At 39.0% G+C, this 22,934-nt stretch overlaps 1 protein-coding gene across 1 annotated transcript; it reads right to left on the bottom strand.

The window, feature by feature from the left end:
* Positions 1-1,383: 1,383 nt before the first annotated feature.
* Positions 1,384-22,800, bottom strand: ache (acetylcholinesterase). The gene is made up of 9 exons (XM_055058643.1): positions 22,483-22,800; positions 11,465-11,985; positions 10,200-10,423; positions 9,840-10,100; positions 7,546-7,768; positions 5,850-6,080; positions 5,578-5,770; positions 4,902-5,071; positions 1,384-4,223 (listed from the first exon to the last, which is right to left on the bottom strand). The coding sequence occupies exons 2-9, from the start codon at positions 11,889-11,891 to the stop codon at positions 4,102-4,104; spliced, it is 1,851 nt and encodes a 616-aa protein (XP_054914618.1). The 5' UTR covers positions 11,892-11,985; positions 22,483-22,800; the 3' UTR covers positions 1,384-4,101.
* Positions 22,801-22,934: the final 134 nt, after the last annotated feature.

Below are 22,934 nucleotides of genomic sequence, written 5' to 3' on the forward strand. Positions count from 1 at the left end.
GTTTTGGTCTTTTTATGACCTGGCTTAGTGCAAAGGTGTGAAAATAACAAGAACAATTGTAATCCAACTTCCGAGTCAGAAAGAATGGTGTGAATTGATGGAAACAAAGACAAGAAGTCTGATCAGCTGACACAGAACTAAGAAGTTGTGTGCAACTGGGGCAGCCGACTAAAATGGAATTGTGTGACTTTTATTCACTTAAATCTCTCAGAGATAGTTTTCAATGGCTTCAAGATTGCAGGGGGGAACTACTAAACATCTAATTGTCTTTAGACATTTAACAGCTACGAGATTCATACAGTTTAGGCTCCCTAATAAAGGGGCACGAGACTGATGAAAAAAAAAACATTTTAATGAGAATCATAATTTTAAATGTATCTTAAAGGCCACGAGTCACGCATGCGCAGTGACGGTGAGACAATTTGTTTATGCTTTTTGATAAGTTTATTTGATAGTGACAGATACACAGTAAGAGACAGACAGACAGATTCCTACATTATGAAGCTTTTAACATGAGCTAATTTGGAGCTCTTGTCCCTCAACGAGCTTTTATAAACAGTATGTTTAAGATAAAACTGAATAATGAAGTAACAATAAAATAATGGGCAGATATTTATATACATTTCTACATACAAAGAGACATAAATAAACAAACTGCGTAATAGAAAACATTGGAGTGATGGGACAAAACCGTGTAGACCTTTCATGTCCCGTTGGTTTGATTCTGGCGACCTCTGCTGGCCGGAAAGCATACAGCGGAAGTCATCAGCTCCTCCCTTCTGTTGCATGATGATCTGAGGTTGAAGAGTTGCATCGCCATCAAATTATATCACGTCTTTTTCTATTACAGAGTGAAACCATGAGCACCTGCCTGAATTGTTCAATTTAGTCAGTAGAGTGAAGCAAAATGCAGGGTGCATACATGCATTACCGACTGTCACAACGTTAGACTGTTGTAATAAATCAAAAACCTTTATCAAATACAACTTTTATGGTTCCGATATGCTGAAGCGTCCCAATTAGAAATGAAAAGAGAAATCTTACTTCCCCAATTTGAACTTTTCTTTATTGGTTTCTTGTTAAAATCAAGACCAAATATAAAATGATTCCCAAACAAGAAAGTCTGGATAATTGGGACCAAACAAATCAGGACCTTCAAATGCTTGATGAACCTTATCAGAGAAGTTTTATCAAGTCACTTTCTGTCTTCGGTTTTTACTTTTTGAACTAAGTTTAATGAAGTTAAGGTGTTGGTACAAAGCCATTTGGTTCTCTCTGACTTTAACGTGTTAAGTGGCGTTCAGGGGCCAGACGGATTTCAGTTCGGTACACAGGAAAGCCCTGCTCCACCTGCTGTGACTCAGTGAACGGGTTAAATAGACAGATGCTGCAGAGTCTTTATTTTTGTTGCAGTAGGTTAGCATTGATGATACACAGCAATGTACTATGGAGCTAATGAAAGCCTTTAGCACTCACAGTATTAGTGATAGGAACAAACGACCATTAGGCAGAACATTGATCCAAACGGAATAAACAAAAGAGGGAAAAAAAAGAAGAAACGTTTATGGCACTTATGTTATACTCACAATAATATTGCTTTAAAAACACATTTTCAATTCTTGATACAGTTTGTTAGTTTTACTGCATTTAAATATCAAATATATTCTTTTACTGATCTACTTATGTTATTGCTAACATCAAACATAGCTATCAATATATGTTAAAATGACTTAGCTGCATAATAGTTTTGTGTGCAGTACAAATTCTACAGCAAATAACAGTCAAGAGTTTGGCAGGATAATCTGGGGATAACAGACTTCAGGACATGCACAACAGTTGTATTGAAGTGGTAGAGGTACATAGGCAGCGTTTTCCGTTAAATAAGAGTGGAGGACTTTGTCGCTCATACAGCCTCTGACATGCAGTCCTTACTGGTAGTAGATACAAGGTACAATCTTTTTTTTTTTTTTTTTTTTGGATGTACTTCTTTTTAAAGCCAGCAACACAAGTCAGAGCCACGAAAAGGAGCTTCACATGCCAACAAAGGTGCTTGTCAATTAGGATGGTGAGATTTAACGTCACACACACGCATACACACACACACACGCACACGTTTCTTTTACCACTTGTGTAAAATAAACATTTACATAACTCTTCTTAACCCTCAAAAGCTGTCTCTGTTCACTTATTCTCACAAGTGGAGGTTAATGAAATGCTAATGAAAAGGAAAATAAATGAAGGAAATGAATTTTCTATTTCCTTTGAATTTAAGCAGATGGAGTGAAGACCAGAACAGGTCACTCTGAGGACCTGGGCTTATCAAAAAGACAATTAATAAACGTTGTAGACTGAAGAACTTGGTCTGTCATCTACATGAAACTACAGATGTTTTACTTTCTTAAAATCACTCTCAGTGAAGGTTTCATACAGATAGAAGTTTTTAAAGAAAACCATTAGCTGTTTGAATGACAGTCTTTGACAAAATGATCTTTTAAAAAATATTGACCTAATGTTTTGGACTAAATTACAGGTCTTAAATTAGATTCCCTAAAAATATGCTGCATTTGTGAGAATAATTGGAAGTAAATATCATGAAGTCATAATGTTTTAGATAAGATCAGTGATGGAGCAGAACTGAGACTGTGCCCACAACTCAACTCTGCCTAATTTTGCTCTAACACCAGATTTTTCAGAACATAAAAACTTGAACTCATTCTCTGGGACAGATGTCAGTGTCATGAAAGGCTGCTTTGGCCACTAGGGGCTCCAAAGACTATTATATGCCAAGGACAGGCAAAGACAAAGAACTCAGAGAAATCTGACTCTACAAAGCAAACAGACAGTCTCGCATTCATGTTGGCAACCCAGAGCTAAAATGATTAAAAGAGCTCTGGAATGGAGGGTGTAACAAACACTAGATGTAATTTCCAGTTCGTAGTGCCAGAGGAAAAAAAGACACAAATAAAAGATTACGCAATGCTTGCTTTTCTTCTGTCCCCCACATCTCCACCTCGCTTTCCTTCCCCCTCTTTCCGTCCTTGCCTCCTCTCTCTTCCATTTTGCATCAATTCATCGAATCAGGCTGGCTGGCAAGCCAGAGGCTGAGCTAGCACTCGGTCACATTATCTTTCTGCTGAGTGAATTACTCTGCCTCCATTAGTCTAACAAGAAAAGAGGACGACACAGGGAGATGGAAATGTGGGTGGTGATAAAAGCTGTGAGGAGGACAAGGAAGGAAGGATCAGAAATGAGGCTCAGAAAGACGATAGAGAGGATGCGACTAAGAGATGAGAGAGTAGAAAAAGGTTTCTGCGGAGCGAGTGAACAGCAAAAGGAAGAGACAGGAAAAACCAGAAAGTGGGAGGATGATAAGTTAGAGAGGAAGACGACAGGTTAAAATGAGCTAGGGATGAAGGACAGAAGAAGAGTGCAGATGGAGAAAACAAACGAAACCTGACAGGTAGAGAAATACTGAGACATGTTGAGTAATGCTGCGTATGACTTTAAAACCCAGGTTACTATGACAAAGCAAAGAAATCACAAACGATGAGTATAGCGGTGTCAAAAGCACTAAAAATAAATTATAGGATGATGAGACTGCAACAAAAGGAAAACACGTTTGTAACTGCTCAAACGGGCGACATACAGGGATGCAGGGAAGGAAACGTCATGAAGCAAATGTTCACTCTGATGAAATACTGTGAAGAGGAGGGAAAAGAGAGATAGCCTCCCCACCCCCCATGGACTGGCGTCACACTTTGATCAGGATCCAAGTTCAACTCAGAGCTTTCAAACAATTCAAACACACATACACACACGCGCATACACACGCAAACACACGCATACACACGCAGATGGTAACAGCTAGTCTTCATGATTAGTTTCCTCCAGTGTCTTCCCTTTACAGACACAGAAACCTACATTCAGTGAAACAACACGTCAATAAATAGTTTAAATAATATAAATAATATAAATAAGAATAAAAAGAGTGAGCTTGTGTGTGTTGAGAAACCAAACAGGAACGAAGTTAGTGAGACAAAATGAAACAAGTGGTCTATCTTTCGCCGCCTCCACAGCGTGACGGCGGTCAGCGTGTGGCTCTCAGAGGTCGGTGCAGCGCTCCTGCTTGCTGTAGTGATCAAACTGACTCTTCCAGTGCATCATGTAGGAGGACCAGCGGTGAAACTCCACCTTCCACTGACGCTCTGCCTCATCGATGTTGCCTGAAGATATGAGATCATGAGAGGAGGATTAGAGCGGCACAATAAAATGATGTCGTAATGCTGTAATGCTGAGACTCGTCGCATCCAGCAGATGCAAAGGTCAGCATTTTAAGTCGGTTGTGAGCAGACACTTTCACTGTTATTGTTTGTACTTCACATTTTAATGTAAGATAAAAATGAGTTCTGACATTAAATAGTTGAGTTGCTGTTAATCCAACTGAAAGAAATATAATTTATCACTTCTATTAAAGGCTCAACTCCAGGAAAGCAATGTTGCTCCCTCTCTATTCATTTTCTATGGAAGTTGCACGATGAGGCGAGTACTGCTTGCCCTCCTGCAACGACACAGGGGATCCTGTGAATTTTCCAGGATCGAGCTCGATGCGACGCAGGAAAGCTGAAAAATGTTCAGCTTTTATCGTGACCATTTCTCATGTGTCGAGTTCACCCAGAAAGGCGGAAAACGTTCGTCTGTCACTGTTGTTGGTCGTATGTGTTAATCCTATTAGTTCTTTTCTAATAGGAAATCTCCAACATCAAAGACGTTTGGAGACTAAAAATGATCATTGATGTCCATATCCAAATAAAGCCCACTTTCAAATGTGCAGGTTTTTTTTTTTTTTTTTAAATAAAGTTCATTTCGATAAGTCCTTAAGTGACACATGTAGCACCGTTTACCTGTGATGTTCAGAAGGCGTGGCAGGAAGCGGTTCCAGAAAGCACACATCTGGTTGCGCAAACCTTTGTGGATTTTGAGAGGGTCGGTGTTGAGCGTGACATGTTTCTGCTCATTCGCTGTAAACAAAGGCCAGCGTTTCCTAGTGTCCAGCAGCCCGTCGTTAGGATTTCTAACATGTAGCAGGATGAAGCAGACAAAGACAGCAGAAAAAAAAATAAATAAATTTAAAAAATCTGTCAAACTGGACATTCCACAACTATAACATTCCCAGTGCTGGAAGGCTTCTTTTACATGAGATGCTTAAGGACGAGTAGCACAGAAAGTTAAAATGTTACTTCATTATAAGTCTTCTGAAGGCACGAGTCAACGGCCTTTGATTAGATTGTACTTTGAGGTAATTCTGTTATGGTTTTAAATGTTAGAGCTGGTGATGCGTCCATCTTTCACACAACCTTTCAGTTCTCTTTCTAAACACTAAATGAGGATTACCAAATGCTCCACAGAGGTTTGCTGCACAGTAAGTTGATAACATTACTTGTAGTGTCGTGCTAGCTTAAGGCTACTTTCAAACAAAGGGACCTAATGAATGTAAACTGATTTGTCTCCTTTGGCCTGCTCTACTTTCACTGGTGTCCATCACAGCAGGCTAATCATATTCGGTCTCTGATGTCTTACCCTGTCCGTGCAAAGTTTGCCCAGTATTTCATCATGCGTCGACTCAGATTCTTCTCTTCAGTGGTGTAATTGAGTCTCTTCTCCAGTGGCAACCCAAAGACAAACTCGATTTCATAGCCATGGATGACTCCCATCCACTCTGGCCAGGCTAAATTAGAAGCCCGGTGGTCAAACAGGTAGAGGTACACGCCACCTTTAGAATGCGTGGGAAGAAAAGTTTAGAATGAGAAAATGAGCCAGACAAAGCACAGAAACACTAGCATGCGACTTACCTTGTGAGTTTCCGCCACTGTTCATCATGCCCAGGTTCGCCTTAAGAGTGTGATGCTGTGCGTATGAACGAGCAAAATGTGCCAGTGGGCAAATTACATTGTGATCGCCAACAATGTCATCCATGGCATCGCGGTTTTTCACTCCGTTATTCTCATCCATCCAGTCGGTGTACTGCAGCACCACTGCCTCCAAGCCGATATCATTTGCGTGTGGTACGCTCAGTCGTACACCTGGCAAAGTAACAGGAAATAAATAGATAAATAAGTCCTTTCCTTTTGTTAATAAACTTGCATACTGTATATTGGATTGTGTTTGTTAGATACATGTGCAGGACTTTGATGTTCAAGACGATCAGTGTTGAACTTCTTATTTCATCTTTTGTTATTTTATGTCTAAGCCTCACCAGGAAGGTATTTCTGAGCAATAATTGACTTTCATTTCCTGATAATCCTGACTAATTAATCTAAATGAATAGTTTGGCTAAGAATTGCCCTCAGCCGATATTTATAGTTGCTAATAGCCAAACCATCTTTTGTTGCACAACAGCATTTTAAACTTAATTTCAATCAGTTTAACTCAGAGATAGTTTTCACTGCTACTTGAGGTTTACAGTGGTATTTCCATATCCAGATAAAAAAAAACAAAAAACAATAAAGCATTAAAATGAAAGACGAGACGATTCTTTACCAGAAAACCAATGTAGCTTTTGTCTACTTGTAGGTCCGGAGAATGTCTGGTTCTCCTCAACTGAACTCTGCAGTGTATGCACTCAGTACTCACACAGAAGGATCTTCCATATTCACATACCAGCTGGATTACCAGGCTGCAACTACCCTCTATCCAGTTCAAGAAGGGTAAAGATTTTGTCCACTATTTCACAATCAGGATGAAATACAGACTGCTATTCCAGAATCTGGTACATTCCAGAAATAAAACAACAGACATATATGTTCAGGCTTCTACCCCTGCAGAAGTACCAGGAAGACCAGCAAATCAAAATGAAAATGCTGAGAAGGATGTACTTTGATCAGAAGTAAAATCCCCAGAAGAACTTCAGAAAGATCAAGACAACTTTTTTCCTTTTTTTTCTTTTCTTTTTTTAAACAAGTGTGGCTTTTTATACAACTAGCAAACATATCCAAAAACATTGAATTTAGATGCAGTAATGATTGAAGACATCTTTGGAGTTTAATCCAGGAAGGATTTACGTGAGAAGCTGAAAAAAAAAATGGATGTGAACACATCTTTCTCACTTGGATCATCGACTGACTGCTGGACGGCAGTTTGAGGTTGCAGAGCTGCATGTCAGATATGTAACATTGGAGCTCCACAGGGAACTGCGCTGTCTGCCTTCCTGTTCACCACCTACACCGCTGACTTTAATTACTGCTCCAAACTGCTCCATCTGCAAACGTCCTCAGATGACACTGCTGTAGTGCGGTGTGTGTCAGAGGACTGAGATGTGGACTACAGGATTTTGGTGGATAATTTTATGACGTGGTGCAAAGAGAACCAACTCCAGTTAAATGTAGACAAGACCAAGGAAACAGTGGTCAGTTTCAGTAAGAAACATTTTTGCTCCCAAACACAAAGCTTTTCATTTTGAAGTTGTTCTACTTTAATTGGTGGCTTTATATTGAACTGAATTTCTATTCTCTATCGATTCTTCTATCCCTTCAGTTGATTCATTTTTACCTTCCAGGAAGTCTTCTTTGGAAATTAGACTCTCATTGTCCTTGCTGAATCCCGGTGCTCCATACAGCAGAAAGTAAGAGCCCTCATCTTGGTTGACTCCAAGAAGAATCTGAGTGTCTTTAAAATTGCCTGAGTTAAGCATTGCTTCTGGAGTATCAGGCAGAAAATCACCATCCACAACTGGTACAAAGGAGAACCGGAACAGAGCTGACCATGGTAGAACCTGTCCAGAAACACCAAAGAATTAATCCACACGGACAAATGAAGGTCTCGGGGCTTCAGTAAGTCAAACCTAACTGTATAGCAGGAAAATGTGTGCTGTACTGTAATGTAATGTAATTTTATTTGTATAGTACGTTTTCAGCACAAAGGCAATTCAAAGAGCTTTACATGAATTAAAAAAAATACGAACAAAATAAACCAAAGGAAAGAGCAAAAGAAGAAAAAGTTAATAATTTCTGGTCTAATTCATTTTCGGGTTTGGAAGACTAGGAATCCAAAAAGAAATTGCTGAGGCAGTTTTTCTGGATTCTAAGTTTGTTCTAAGCCCTGTTCTGGACTTCTGGGTTGCTAGATAAGTACAGGTATTCTTTGGACTTTCTAAGTATGCTCTTAATGTGTAAGAGTAAAAAGTACTCCACAGTTTCTAAGTAATAATAAAAACTAAATGTTCCTGTTCTGGAAGAAGGTTTTTTTCTGGATTCTAAGTTCGATCTAATTCCTTTTCTGGGTTAAAAGTGAGTACTTTTAGATTATTACTTTTAGTAAATAAGTAAATAATCTTCGTAGGTACTTTTTAGGTTATTACTAAAAGGTAACTGATGAGTAGGATAAAAGAAAACATTGGGTAGGATATGGGACATATAGCAAGACAAAAACAAAGACATGCTGGCAAAGTCGTTGAGATCAGGGAGTGTTTGTCTGCAACTATGACATGTTTGCAGATTCTCTCACAAACAAGTATCTGATAAAGGTGGAAATATCAAGAGCGAGTCCTTGAGAGTTCAGTCAGAAGATTCCACGAGTGACTTTGGGAGGGCTGAGGAGATGGGAAGGAGCAGTTTGTCTTCATGAACTCCAGGACATTTGAGATAGCCACCAAGGCCACAGGGAACCAGATTCAGAAAAACACATTCTTTTTAGATTGGGCAGACTTAAAATTTCTGTCTGTCCTAGAGTCTTTAACCGGTATGTCTCTTATAGTTCATCCCAATCATCCAAATTACTGTGGCTGTCCCTCTCAATCAAAGCTAGCAACTTCTCCAAGATCGATTCCTTCCCGCTGGTGGGTTTTTGAGTCCTCAGCTGGGCTGTGAGTCTCAGCAAGACTCGCAGTTTGCTGAGATGCGAGTCTCAGTCCCACAACATGCAGTCTGAGTGATTGCTAGCTCGGCCAAATCCGTCACAAATTTGTCAATAAGCCAGGTACCCACCAGCTCCAAACAGCAGAACTCCTGTTATCATGAATAAATCCAGGGGGAATCCCGCAGGGTGTGTCGCCGCAGGACAAGACGGCTCTCCTCTGCTCAGTCTTCTCGTTGAGAGAATTTGATCAATTGCATTGAGAAACCAGTTAACCAGATCTATAATTTGTAGATTCAGAGGATGTGCAAAGAAAAGCTCCAAAAAACCAACAAAAAAACAGAACAAGCAGGGAGTGAATGGAAGAGCGAGGAGCAAAGGAGGAAGCAACCGTCTTCACAGAGAGGTATAGAGCTCTTATGTGCTTATGCTAGAGTCAGACATTAAGAATGGTCAATTTCAGTTTTAAACCACTCAGTCCTGACTTACACCAAAATGGAAAACATTAATTGAGCAAATAATCTGCAGCTAAAACAGAAAATGTTGAAAATTGTAGTATGACCTTTGCTTTTTTAGCTTATTTACGTTTTATGCAGGTCTAATAAAATTACTTAAGTCATTCTGAATGAAAGTTATTACTTCATCTCTGTGAGGCCTTATAACACACTCAACAGCGTACAGCAAGTCATTTATAAGTGCTTAAAAATATATTTTATATATTTCATCCATTTTTCAGAAATTTTTTGAGAGACATAATATGATGGAGATTCATATTTCCCTTTTTCATCAGATATTACTTTAAGTTTTATACCATTTCTACCTTAAGAGTTTTTTGTAATTGGTAACAATCATCTCTAAATAATAATATTAGTGATTATATATGATACCTTATCTTTACAACTTCACAGTGAAGTGTGTTCAATAAATAAAACTTCAAAAGGGCCTTGTGAAAAACAAGTGAAAAATGTAAGCTCAAATTAAATCTGCATTACCAGCCATTCTTGGTCGATAAGTTCCTGTGGAGTTTTGTTGCGCAGACAGTCCACCAGCTCAGTGTCGTTGCCTCCATTACAGTTAACAAGCTTTGCCAGAAGTGTGGCACGTCTTCTGGCCTCTGCAGGGCTGACAGAGGCCCACGGACAGTTGGGGACCCCGCTCTGAAGGATGGCCCTTGTGAAAAAAGGTCTGCTGTCTGGAGACAGTAGGTGGAACCCGACTGAAGCACCGCCAGCACTCTCACCGAAGATAGTCACCTGTTTTACACAAACAGACAACCAAAAGATCAGGAAAATTATGAAACTATCTTTAACACTAATACAGAGGATGGACAATGACTGAACAAAACAAAACACCTGTTTGGGGTTTCCACCGAACGAATGGATATTTTCTTGCACCCACTTCAATGCCAACCTCTGGTCCAGCAGGCCAACATTTCCAGGAGCCTCGGAAGAGCCATGAAGAGCGAGGAAACCAAAGGCTCCAATACGGTAATTCATGGAGACCACAATGACCGTCTCAGTGTGAGCAAGATAACGGCCATCATACACATCCAGCGAAGAAGAGCCACTATAGAAACCTAAAAAGGCATAATCATTACAAGTTATAGTTAGATTGTTTTGTTTTGATTACATTATTTTAAATTTCAAAAGTAAAGGAAAAAAAATACTTTACTAATTCCAAAGGGAAACTAAAAGTTGTAAATTATTTTAAAATGAAATGGCTGCAGCTGTACGACGTGGCAGCTACAGAAGGATCTTCTGTAGCTGTCTGGAATACAGAAGGTTTGAAATAGCCTCTGACTGAAGACTCCCTGTTGTTGAATGACAGCTGCATAAGCAATGCATAAGTTGAATGCATAAGCTGATGGAATAATGTCCATCAGCTTACGCAGCATCCATCAATGCAACATCCTCTCAAGAGTTTCTAAAGCAGTCCCCAGAACAGAACCACCCTTCTTTATCAGCTTGTGGAGCTTTTTCCAACTCAGTGGTTCCAATTCTGGAATGCTAAAATAAACGACCACAGAAGAAAGTCTATTCTTGAGAGTAGACTGGAGGACTGAAGCGTCCTCTAGAAGTGCCCTGTGGTAGACGAGTCATAATAATGGGAAGGCTTTCATTCTCAGACTGATAGACAGCTAGAGACACTTCTAGTTGAATATGTTTGATCTCTTAAGGAACCACTAGCTGTTAGCCAGCCAGGTTACATAACTTTTTTCTGTTGAATAAAACATTTTTCTCTTCTGTTCCATGAACAGGGTTAATTTTTTCCACTTTAATTTCCAGAGATATAATTAGGGAGACTATATTATATAATTAGGGAGACTATATGTCAATATTTAAACATCCATCCACCTATCCATCCATCCATCCATCCATCCATCCATCCATCCATCCATCCATCCATCCACCCATCCACCCATCCATCCACCTATCCATCCATCCACCATCCACCCATCCATCCACCTATCCATCCATCCATCCATCCATCCATCCACCTATCCACCTATCCATCCATCCATCCATCCATCCATGTTTTATACTGGAGGTGATTGTAATTACATGACTTGCAGTAGCACACATAGCATACACTCTGGCAAAAATGTGTGACCACAAACCTCCACCATAGATCCACACCATAACCGAGAGATTGTGGGGCCTGGGCGAGGCAGGCACCCAGATGTTAAGGTACAGGCAGTCCTCGCTCATCTCTCTGTTAGGATTCCACATCTCACTGCCCTGGAAGCCTGGGTACGACGTGTCCACATACTGGTAACAGGCGTTGGGGTAGGCATTAGCCTCAAAAATCCCTGTCCATCTTCGCTTCGGCTCAGGAGGACGGAAGCGACGCTTACCCAATGGTGGCTCAGCAAAAGGGATGCCCAGGAAAGCTGTGACATAGCTTCCATCCGGCACCGGAAGCCGCTCGCCTTGAACTAGACCACTATGTGTATTAACAAGGTCTCCATCATTTTGGGAAAAGCAGGTTGGGATGAGAGCAATGGGAAAGATTGACAAAAAGATGAGGTAAGTGGAGAACTGCATAACGGAGGTACAAAGTGTTTGTGTGTCGGGAACTGCAGTCGTGATTCCCTGTCGTTGGCAGGGAAAGAGAGGTCTGCTCTACTTCACCTCAGATCTACAGAAGAAGGAGAGAGGGAGAGAGAGACAGAAATATGATTACAATACAGAAGGATAATGCTGATGAAGCAGGTAAGATTAAACTCAAGGTGGAAAAAGGGAGAGTGAAGAGAAAGAGAAAGTGCAGTTTTCTGTTGCAAGAATGTCATTACATTCCCTGATGGTACAAATTGGTTATCAATAGATCTAAAAACCCATAAATAATACATAAATGAAACAATAAAAAAAATGAAATACTACAAACAATGGAGCACAGGACATATTCATCAGGCGCTGACTAAAACATGTGACTCAAAAGGGTTTTGATAAAGGTGTCAAAACCATATTTGTGTGAAATACCATGCAGAAAAAAGAAAAAAAGAAAAAAAACACCTCTTTAGTACTTCCTTGGAAAAGAAACATGATCCCATTACATATATTTTTTAAAAAGTTGCCTCGTTTGTAATATGGCAGTTGTCTCATTGATATGTGGGGTTTTAGAGCAATGACTATGCAATTCTCAGCAGGCATGCTGGTTAGCGTAATGATTATGCTGCTCCTGTTAAGTTACTAAGATTTATTTTTTTAAGTGTTAATTATTTTGCTCTCTTCTTCTGCTGCTGTTCTAATGTACATTTTCTGGGTTAGATGACCGTTTTGATGCGGTTTTGTAAAAGGAGGAATTTCTGTTTGCTGACTCAGGTCTATGAGCATTCATATCCAAACTCCAGATTCAAATAAATCTGGGGCTTTTCCTTGGTCTTGTGGTTCCAGCAGAACCTGGTTAAGTCTGTCTGATTTCTGGGTTCATTTTATGTTGGTTACTGTAATTACTTAATCCTATGCCAGTTTGTTTTAGTTCTTTTTTTTTTTTTTGCCAGATTGTCACATTTCAGCCTTTACCATGCAGTGATCGTGACAGTAACTTAACCAAGTTAATACCATGCCAGAGCAGAATGTTGGGGATATTTTAATGTGCTTACATCAAAGTCTATGTAAAAAATAAAAAAGTTTCTTATTCTATATTTGCATACCCTGCTTATCTTAAATAAAAGTAAAAATCCGTTATTTCATCTAAAACAGTCATTAGTACAGAGAAAGGTGGGAAAGTAATGTGCTTCTTTCCCCACCACTTTGAACAAGCACATCACAAACAGCTGTTATCCCTGACATCACTTCTGAGTTGGTCTTGTTACTCTGACAACCATACATTGCTAAACATAAACAGCAGTTGAACAGGTGGGAAGACAACTGTCCAAAGGCTTTCATGTACCAATTCATCAGTGCACCTCAACCAACAGGAACAAGGACATTCTTTTAAAGCCATTTTGAAAAATAACTCTTCAATTGTCAATTATTTTTGAAAAAAACGTTCTTCCAAGAAAGTATCCATTTCAACCTATTCGAGGTGATACTTCATTTATGTTGTGTCAACATCCTGACTCTTGTGTATGTGCTTTATTTAAGAGGGCTTGACACAAATCCTAAATCTATGTATAGAAATAATCCACAATAGGGTTGCACTGCCTATATATATATATATATATATATATATATATATATATATATATATATATATATATATATATTTATATATATATATTTATTTATATACAAAATCACATGGGACATCAAAGACAATATAGAAAAGATAAATATTTGTTTTATTTTGGCCGTCATACAACAGCCTGAAATTAGCTCAATTAAAATACAAGCAGGCTGCTGTGGTTCAACAGAACAAAATGTTAAAAAGTATTCCCCTCTCATGTTCTTAAGAAGGACAACATCTGAAAAGCTAAGAATCTCGATTTGATACAAAAAAATCTTCCTTTTAAAAATGCTCAACACCAAAAAATGTCACATGCAAACAAAAAAAAAACCTGAAAAAAATACAAGTTTGTTCTCACTTCCTCATGAGCAGAAACTTTGTTCACTTTCGTTTCTTCCACTATTCCCAAGCACCACTGCAGTGTCATTTTCATTGTTGTACCAAAATGAGCAAAGTTTGTTTCATTTTTTTCTTAAAGGAATATCTGATTCAGGACACAGAGCAATAAGGACTTTCAACTCTCACTTCTAAATATTGCAATATCATTTGATATTGCAATATAAAAACTCTATGGGTATTGCCTTATAAACCCATGGTATATTACCATGTGAATATTACCCATATATGGGTATATTACACATATACTCATGGTTATATTTACTTTAATTGTCAAAAATCAAAGACACTGTGCTGACATCAAATTCTGAACCAGATGTGAAATGTATCAAGTTCTCACTTCAGTTCTGACCTTTAAAAAATATTTTATCACTTTTTAAAAATATTTAAAGTTCTTAAAGGTAAAAACTTTACTCAACACATTGTCATCCCTCACCCACCGTATATATTCCATTGAAAACTATATTGACCAGTGCAGCTCTCTATCTGTCCGGGTCCTGTGACCTGTTCTGTGCACTGGGCTCAAATATCCTCTGACAGCTGTCCCTGTGGAGGAGAGCAGCACAGCGTGCAGCTGAAACATTAGCCATTAAAATTCACAGCATTGAATGCAAAGTACTAAATTTACAAAGCAGAACTGTGTTTCTGTAGGTTTTGTGCACATCTAGAAACAAAATTATAGCAGGCATTTGCCAAATACATGTCTCAAGGTATACCACGAGTTTAAAAAGTTGCCGTTTCAAAAATATTAAATATTTATCTGTGTAATAGCACTCTAACAGTTTAACAGGATTCGTAACAATTGCCAAGGAAAGTTCCAGAGAGACCGGAGAGAACGGAGCAGAGCTGCAGTTGTTGCAGTTCACCCCTGCAACAACTCCCATCACTCATTTCTCTTGCTTACAGAAAGACAACTGGCTTCTTGGAAGTCCATGCCCTGGAATCTGAACATTAGTTTTATTAAGGTAGTGCTCATTGTCAACTAAAGTATAGTGCTAAAAGTGCAGAGCACTATTTGTTAAGCAAAGTGCAGGACCCAAAAGCCTGGGGTTTAGTTATATTAAGCTACTATTAACAGTAGGACAGCAAGAAGCTAACGACACTGTAAGCAGATTTTTCTAAATCCAGTGGGTTGGTATTCCACATTTTGTGTTATATTTCTAAGGGATGCTAAAATAATTAGACATGAAGCTGTTTTGTGTCTTGCTGTAGGAGAACCTGAACTGGGAGTCCATCTTCTGAGGAACAAGGCCAGATTTTAACACCTAGAGCCATTACTTCACTCCTTTCTCATTTTGGGAAGTGACAAGCTCCTCCATTGAGTCTTAAGCCTCTCCTGTACTTCATTCCAAGCTGAACAGTTGAAGCGCTCTTTTCATTACCAGTCCACACCCCTCCCGTTTTCATATACGTCACACCCCTGCCTGGAGAGGGAAAACGGACTGATTGAAGCTAAATGATAATGATAGAGAGCATGTATACATAAAACATTTCCACAACTTATTGCCAATCAGAGCTCTGTGTGAAGTAGTTTGACTCAGGCATTGTGTTGAAATGCGGAGGCGAATATCTATCAAAGCTGATTTTGACCCTCTGGATGAAGTATGGGAGAGCTCTGACTTCTCATTATCTTCAGTGTTCCACATCAAACCTGTGCCATCTTGGATTCTTTGGTAATCCCCAAGAAGGGTCAGTTGTAGTGGTCTACAAATCACCAGATCTGAAGAAGTTTCAGAATAAAGAATCTCTGTTTCCGGATCGTGAAGAAGATGTTCAGGGCTTTCTATTAAGATTTTTCAGTTTAAGACATATCCATCTTATTACAATCATCTCTAAAGGCTACAGAACAGTACCCAGAACAGAACTAGTCTTTATCATCGTCTTTCTCTTTCTTTTTGGTTCTGAAGACGACCGTGACCCAAGGGAACAAAATGCTGATGGCAATGTTGGACATATTTGATTTAAACTCACATGCTCTGGTTCCACTTGTGATTTAAGACTGGGAAGTGAGCATTTGAAGGAAGCTCGTCTTTGTGGATTTATGACAGAAATGATGGTGAAAGAAAGTGAACCTGTGAACTTTGTCTACATTTTCCATAACTCGTTTACTTAACGACAAAACATCCAAGAGACTAGATGGGGAAAAAAATCTGCGTTCAAATGCAGAAAAATGCGAAAAGATGAGAAACCTGGTAACATGCAAGACAGTAGAGAGGGTAACACCATGTGGCCATGCGGTCTAGGATTGAAGGGGATAAACTGTCACTTCTCAAATTAGGCTGTGGAATCTGTGTTCACAGGAGGATCGGATTCACATTGGTGGGGGTTGGAGGGTGTCATGTGTCTCGAAATGAAACCTTGGAAGGAAAGGTTATAAACTATGGATTTTGGAGTGCAAAAAAGTATTTCCAACAAATATAACTCCATTGGTTAAATACAAACACTAAGTGCACATGGGTCAACAATGTCTATATATAAGCATAATGTTTACACATAGGCACTGTTGGGCATCCATCTATGGAAGACTGAAGGTCTGAATAAGCTGGCATGATTACTTGCTGATTTAAAAATACTGCGTAAACTCTGGCCCCAGCAGGAGGAAGAGGAGGAGATTCAGAAGGAAACTCTGTGATGTCATGGAAGCTGAGGGGTTTCTGGCATCATTCTGCTTGTACTGGAAAGGACCAACAGGGTGCTTCCCTAACCCACTTTCTCCTTTCCACTTTGCTGTGGGCAGAGAACGAACCTGTTTATGAAACTCTAGAAACTTTTGATCCAAAAGTAGGACTGTGATGGCTGCTGTCGGCAACTGTTGCTGATTAACACTTCCATAGGGAGAAGGACAGCAGCTGCTCCAGGACTGCAGCTGAAGGTGCAACGCCTGCTGGCTGGGCGTCATTGCTGAGTGCCCTAGACACAGCTGACAAGTCACTCCAAGCTAATAGCCAGCAGAATTTCCTCCTCTCATCCATCGGAACTGTTCATAGTAGGTGTGGTACCTGGGCAGTTATTGGCTTGAGGTGATCGTTTTAAGTGTTTTTTTTTTTTTTTAATCCCAATGGAGCATGCCGCGCATGCTATAGGCAAAGAGAACAACAGAGTTCAGACTGTTTAAACTTTTTCCACAAAGTGTATAAATCACAGATAATCCAGTGAGGCCAAACTGATCTCTTCCATCGATATATGTCTTGATTTCATGACACTAAATTACATAGAATAGCCCTATGACTAGCTAAGATGTTCTGTGTCCTTAAAGCTAATGGCTGAAAGCTACAGCTTTCCCAGCATACTGCTGAAACCAATAAACTGTTAATAGTGTTATTTGCCGTGTTTTGGACTCAAGATTGTTTAAACTACAAAATAATTCACTTTTAGTGTTCATTTATACCACACTTTTTTGAGCCGTAATTAATAAATTGCAAATCAATTAAGACATTTTTGCAGAGAGTTATTGATTTCTATTTCATTTGAGATTTTAAAGGACATTACTTATGCAAAATGACGTTTTGTCTTTTTTAGTGCAAAATTATTTGCAGCACATACAGCAAATTTGCCAATTTGTCTAAACTAATTCTTTAATTAGCTTAAAGCTAATTGATCTCTTGGAGAACAATCCCTGCACATCATTGGTTCTATTTTTTTCTTCTAGACATTTTAGTTTCTTCATTTTATCATTATGCCAGTAGTTTTAATTGTGTATGTTCCTAGTTTAGCGAGTTGCTTGTGTTAATTCAACTTTTAAGTTGAATTAATTTTGTTAATAAACTCTTGTACATTTGAAGGAAGTTGACTGTGCCTATTCCATACACGTTTCGCATCCTGTTGTTTGAAATTATTAGTTTTATTTAGGGCTGCCAAATATAATAATTGTTTAGCTAAATCTAATGAAGCGCAACATTTTGATGCTCCTGTGCAAAATGTTGCAGGAGCATAAGGCTAAGGCTCTGGTGACACAATGACATGTTATGAAGCAAAACAGGTTCCATCAGTTCAGGCGGGACCGGTTATCCAGGAAGCAACCTCAAACCAAGTTACACCCTGAGACTTACAAGATGTTGTAAATGAAGCCTCATCATAACAACAAAAAACTAAGTACTGTTCTTTGTGCCTATTAAAGTATAAGACAACATTATCTGACTCCATGTGAAAATGATTTTAAAAGTAGGAAGGCTTAATAATTTTGATTGTATTTATTCAAAACCAACAACTCTGATGTTATTGTATGATATTTTTTACTTGTAATATTCTTTATTGTTATTTTTATGTCCATTGTGCCACTCTGAAGGTACGGCATGTTTTATGTTCGAAATGTTACAAATGGTACAATAAAGTAGCATTCCATGGCTTTATTTGGTTAGTTAAATTCTCAAAAATCTCCCACCCCACCCAAAACAAACATAGCACCTGTATTGAGACAAAACAGAATACATTGTTCATTTTCAATTTATGCTTCCATTTAATTGAAGTCTTATGTTAAAATTAATGTGATAATTTTTGTCTCCAAATTAAACAGGACAACAAATGTAAGAATGGACTTCAGCTGTAGATCTTTAATAAATTCTGATTTGATTAGCTGTGTTATAATAATTAGACTTTAGAAACAGTAAATCTGTAAACTACCTGTTAGCAGGTAAACAGCCAAGCTGCAGTTCCTTACATGAGATTCAAGCAGCACATCTGGGGAGTAAATAATAAATGATGGTAGGCTACTCTCCACTAGGTGCGCAAGCTTTACAGTTTTACGTAATGGTGAAGCTGACAATATTTGCTTTTAGACATGATTGAGGAGTACAACAGCATCTGTGTAAAATGAGACATGTGCAGACACACTTGTTTGCAGTCCCACAGATGATCAGCCAAGCACTGGGTAGGCACTTCAGGAACTGCAGCTTTGTGTAAGAGTGTGTCTGTAGTTCTAATTTTCAGAATAGAATTAGACAAAAGCACATTAGTTCACAGATCTGCTAGAATTTTTATAATCACAAAGTTTTCTCTGCCTTCTCCCAGTGCTTCCAGTACTAACTGCAGAAATACACCACTTGGTAAGAAGCAACCAATCAGAGCCAAGAGGAGAGTCATAATGCAGTCGATCGCGCTTGTGTACATGGCGCTCACACTGTCCCTCTTGCTACAGCTTCTGCCAGGATTGGCAAGGCTAATTAGCATGAAGGCACATAAACGGTTTCCTGTAACGGTAAGATGTTTGTCCACCATGAGCACAACTGATCAGTGCATACCTGAGGTTGATTAACAGCACTAAGACTCTCCTCCTAGCTCTGATTGGTTGTTTTTGATTGGGAGCAGTGCATTTCTAGATGGCAATAGTTCAGAGAAGAGGTGGGGGAGCCACATTTTTTTCCACAGATTATCTGTGTCACACCATAGTGACAGTTGCAACAAATATGAAAAAACAAACAAAAACAGACCTTTACAGAAAGTAAAATGAAGTAGATATTTGTGTGTCTGAAACCACTAAAGCAAGTTCCTTGCTCAAAATGTCTGCATCTGATCAATACAACATGTGTTAAATTACCCAACCCTATTGTGAATGTGAGTGATGACATACAGTGATCTCCCATTGCTCTTAGAATCTCCTCTTGGTCTCTATTGAAGCAGTGAAATAACTGGCAGTTCAAGAGCTTAACTTCTTTACAGATATGTTTCACAGTAACTGTTAGAAATAGCAACCTGGCTAAAAGCAGCCAACGGAAAATGGAAAACCAAGCCGGCCCCCAGAGGGACAAGAACAATCAGTATCATAAAAAGTCCTATTAACAGAGGACCTTAAATCAAATATTTCCACTTTGAAAAATTGCAGAAAATTTTCACAAAGATCTCAGAATGCTGTAGATACAAATGGATAAAAAGATCTAGAACAAAGTATAACTTTTAAAAGACAGAAGATCTGAGAGAAAACAATAAGACCTGCTCAACCAGGTTCAACAGGTTTCAGGTCCAAGGCAAGGCTTGTGACAGTACATAAAACAAGACAATGGGAAAATATACTAGTCAGGAGCATCCCTGGAGTATTGGCTTGCTTTTACAAGTACAAGTACCTGACACTGTCGGGCCCACTATCTTGCGTCTTATTAAAAAATAATTAAACTGAACATCAAGAGTTTGCAGGACACCCCGCAACAAAATGAATGGTGTAGAAAAACACTGGAGTTATTGCACATCTGGTAGAAAGGATTAAAGTTTTATAGTTTAAAACAAGTATTTTATTCACTTTATTTTTTATTTATGAAAAAGGGATATTGAATGCAAGATAAACAAGTTAGCAAAAGCTTTTTCTTTTACATAAATAGTCCGTCAGTTGAATACAAAGGTATCTATAACCCAAAGAAGAACAGACAAATCTAACATAAAGATTCTACAAAGAGCATGCTGTACTCAATGCTTTGTTGAGTTTGTAAGTGTGACTGCATTACACCAGTACTAGTCAGGGTGAAAAGTTTCTACCAGTGTAACTTCGTAAATAAAAAGGAGAAAAGATTAGAGATGACATTCTAAGTTTGTCAAATTAGCAACAACTCATGTTGTAAGACTGGGAGTAAAATATCATCTTGTCACAAATGTTTGCCCGAAGTACATTAAAAATATGATGTATTGTTACCGACGCCATTTAATCAAGTCCAATCCATTAAACGTTTTGCCTATTATTGCACTTAGCTAATTGGCAGTTACTGTGGCGTGCAAGCTGCCAAAAGTGATTTAAAAGTAAATGAACCAGCGATTCCACAAAGGGAAGAAAACTGGTGTGTTTTTGCCTCGTCATACAAACATACAGCAACATTATAGCAACCAAAAATATCTGGGCTTAATTAGGTCACTGAACAGCCTTCCATGAGAGCTAAGTGTAATGCAGGCAGTATACACTGCAGTGCTATAATTGTTGCAGGAGATGGGATCTGAGCTGGTAGCTTATACCGAGCCATCATAGAGAGTCTGCAACTTGAGATACACAGCTTCAGTAATAACGTGGAATCCTGCAGTAGCTACATTTAAGTGACACATCTCATAAAGATTGACATTGTTTAGGTTGGTTTATATGCCAACTTGTTAAAACAATAACCATGGTATCAAGCCAGATAAGTTGAATCATCAAAGGCAGATAGAAATAATGTAGATAAACTGAAATAGTCCTTGAGCTCTCGATACACAGACTGTTTTCCTCAGAGGTTTAAAAGGATTTTTAAACCTCTTAACTTCCTAAACATTTTATTATTTTCTCCAGGCTGCTGTTTTACCATCAGTAAAGAAAAAAAAGTTAATTGCCAGTGGAAACACTTATATTCTGGCTGCAGAAAGCTCCTGTCCCTAAACACTGACCAAGGCCTTTTGTGTTGACTTTGCATGTTCCCCCAACTCCCACTGAATATTGAATATAGTATTAGTATTGTTGTTTCTAAATGAATATAAACTTGCTTTCTTTGCATTATTTGGGTTCTGAAAGCACTGCATCTTTTTCATGATTTTGACCATTTCTGCAAATAAATACTAAATTTTTGCTTGGAATTTGGGAGACATGTTGTCAGTAGTTTGTGGAATAACATAACAATGTTAATTTTACTCAAACACATATGTATTAAAAGTCAGATCAGAGGAACTGATCATTTTACATGGTCTCTTAATTTTTTTTCCAGAGCTGTGCACATACATCAGAGCAGTTGTAAAGGCAATACGCCACTGTAATCTCCAACGAGAGAGTGATCAGAACGCAGTCAGGCGTCTTATAATTTCTGGATTAATATCTTTTTCACCACAGTCAGTCATTCAACTCAATAAAAAGACTTTGAATTATTTGAGAAAGCACCGAGGACTGTCGAAAGACATTCGAGCAGAACAGTTCTCCACAGCCGAAAGCGTCTCGCCAGAGAGGCGCGTCACGCATCGATTTTCCTAACTGTCTCCTGGAGCCACAAGCTCCCATCCTCATCCTCTGTAGTAAAGGACATTTTGCGTCATTACTGTACAGCAGAAATATATGTACGGCTGTGTAACTGTGGGCAGCAGTACACACATTATGATTCATTATATATAACCTGTGTGTGTATATATATATATATATATATATATATATATATATATATATATATATATATTTTTTTTTTTTTTTTAAGTCGCAGCTGCATTTTATTACAAACAATCTAGACTTCCCCGACTCTAATTTGCCAAAGTGCGGTACTCCGCTTTCCGGTCTCGAACCACCGATTCATGGAGCGTTCGAGCGGCGCCGGTCGCGAGCAGCCACAACATCAAACGGAGCTCAGAACAGTCTGTCACCGTGCCGCGGCAGAAAAAACATACGTGCGCACCACAGAACATGGCACTGATTCGGCGGACTGGGTTTGTATCAACCAATGGCGTAGGGAGAAACATGTTCTGTTAAATGCGCCAGGGAAGGACTATTTATTTCAGCGCGAGCGAAATAAATAAAAAAAGGACGCAACCAACCCGAGACCCGAAAAGATGTCCTCCAATGACAGTGTCAGTTTTGGTACAAATGATAGAAAATTTTAAACGGGTGAAAAAGAAAAAAAAAAGCAAAACATTACGCTGAGGTCTTACCCGGCTGCTTCTGAGGGGAAAACTCGAGCGGAGGGATTGTTCGGAGGATTATTTTTCTCCTCCCTTTGCCAGAACGAGTCTCTCTGCTCTGTTGCTAATAGTTGTTTTCCCAAAATACAGGGTGATGTGCTGTCAAAGAAGAAACGTCCAAAATGCCTCCTTTACAGCAGCAACGCGTTTACCAACTGAGCCGGACTGTAGAGGGAGACTGCTGCTAATAAATACTGCATGCAAACATCATAGTGATAGTTTGTATCGCGAGAGCACCTGTTATTCTCGGTGCCAAATGTTCTCCGGCAACGAGTTAAAAGCCAGAATCAGACGAATCGTCGCAAGAAGTGAACATCAGGAGCTCTGTATATATACAGATAAAAAGACAGTGGACGAGCATTACAGTACACTGCAACGTCACCGAAAAGTCAGTGCACTGCAGTGATTCAAGTAAAAAAAAA

This window comes from Poeciliopsis prolifica, unplaced genomic scaffold, assembly GCF_027474105.1.
Source record: "Poeciliopsis prolifica strain line A6 unplaced genomic scaffold, Auburn_PproV2 SCAFFOLD051, whole genome shotgun sequence".
NCBI lineage: Eukaryota > Metazoa > Chordata > Actinopteri > Cyprinodontiformes > Poeciliidae > Poeciliopsis > Poeciliopsis prolifica.

Bases quoted from the DNA above. Each gene is read 5' to 3' on its own strand.
- ache (XM_055058643.1), bottom strand. From the start codon at position 11,891: ATGCAGTTCTCCACTTACCTCATCTTTTTGTCAATCTTTCCCATTGCT. The intron at 7,769-9,839 runs GTAATGCAGATT...GTTTCTGGACAG, and splicing joins TTATCGACCAAGAATGGCTG to GTTCTACCATGGTCAGCTCT. The intron at 6,081-7,545 runs GTAAAAATGAAT...TTACTTTGCCAG, and splicing joins CAAAGAAGACTTCCTGGAAG to GTGTACGACTGAGCGTACCA.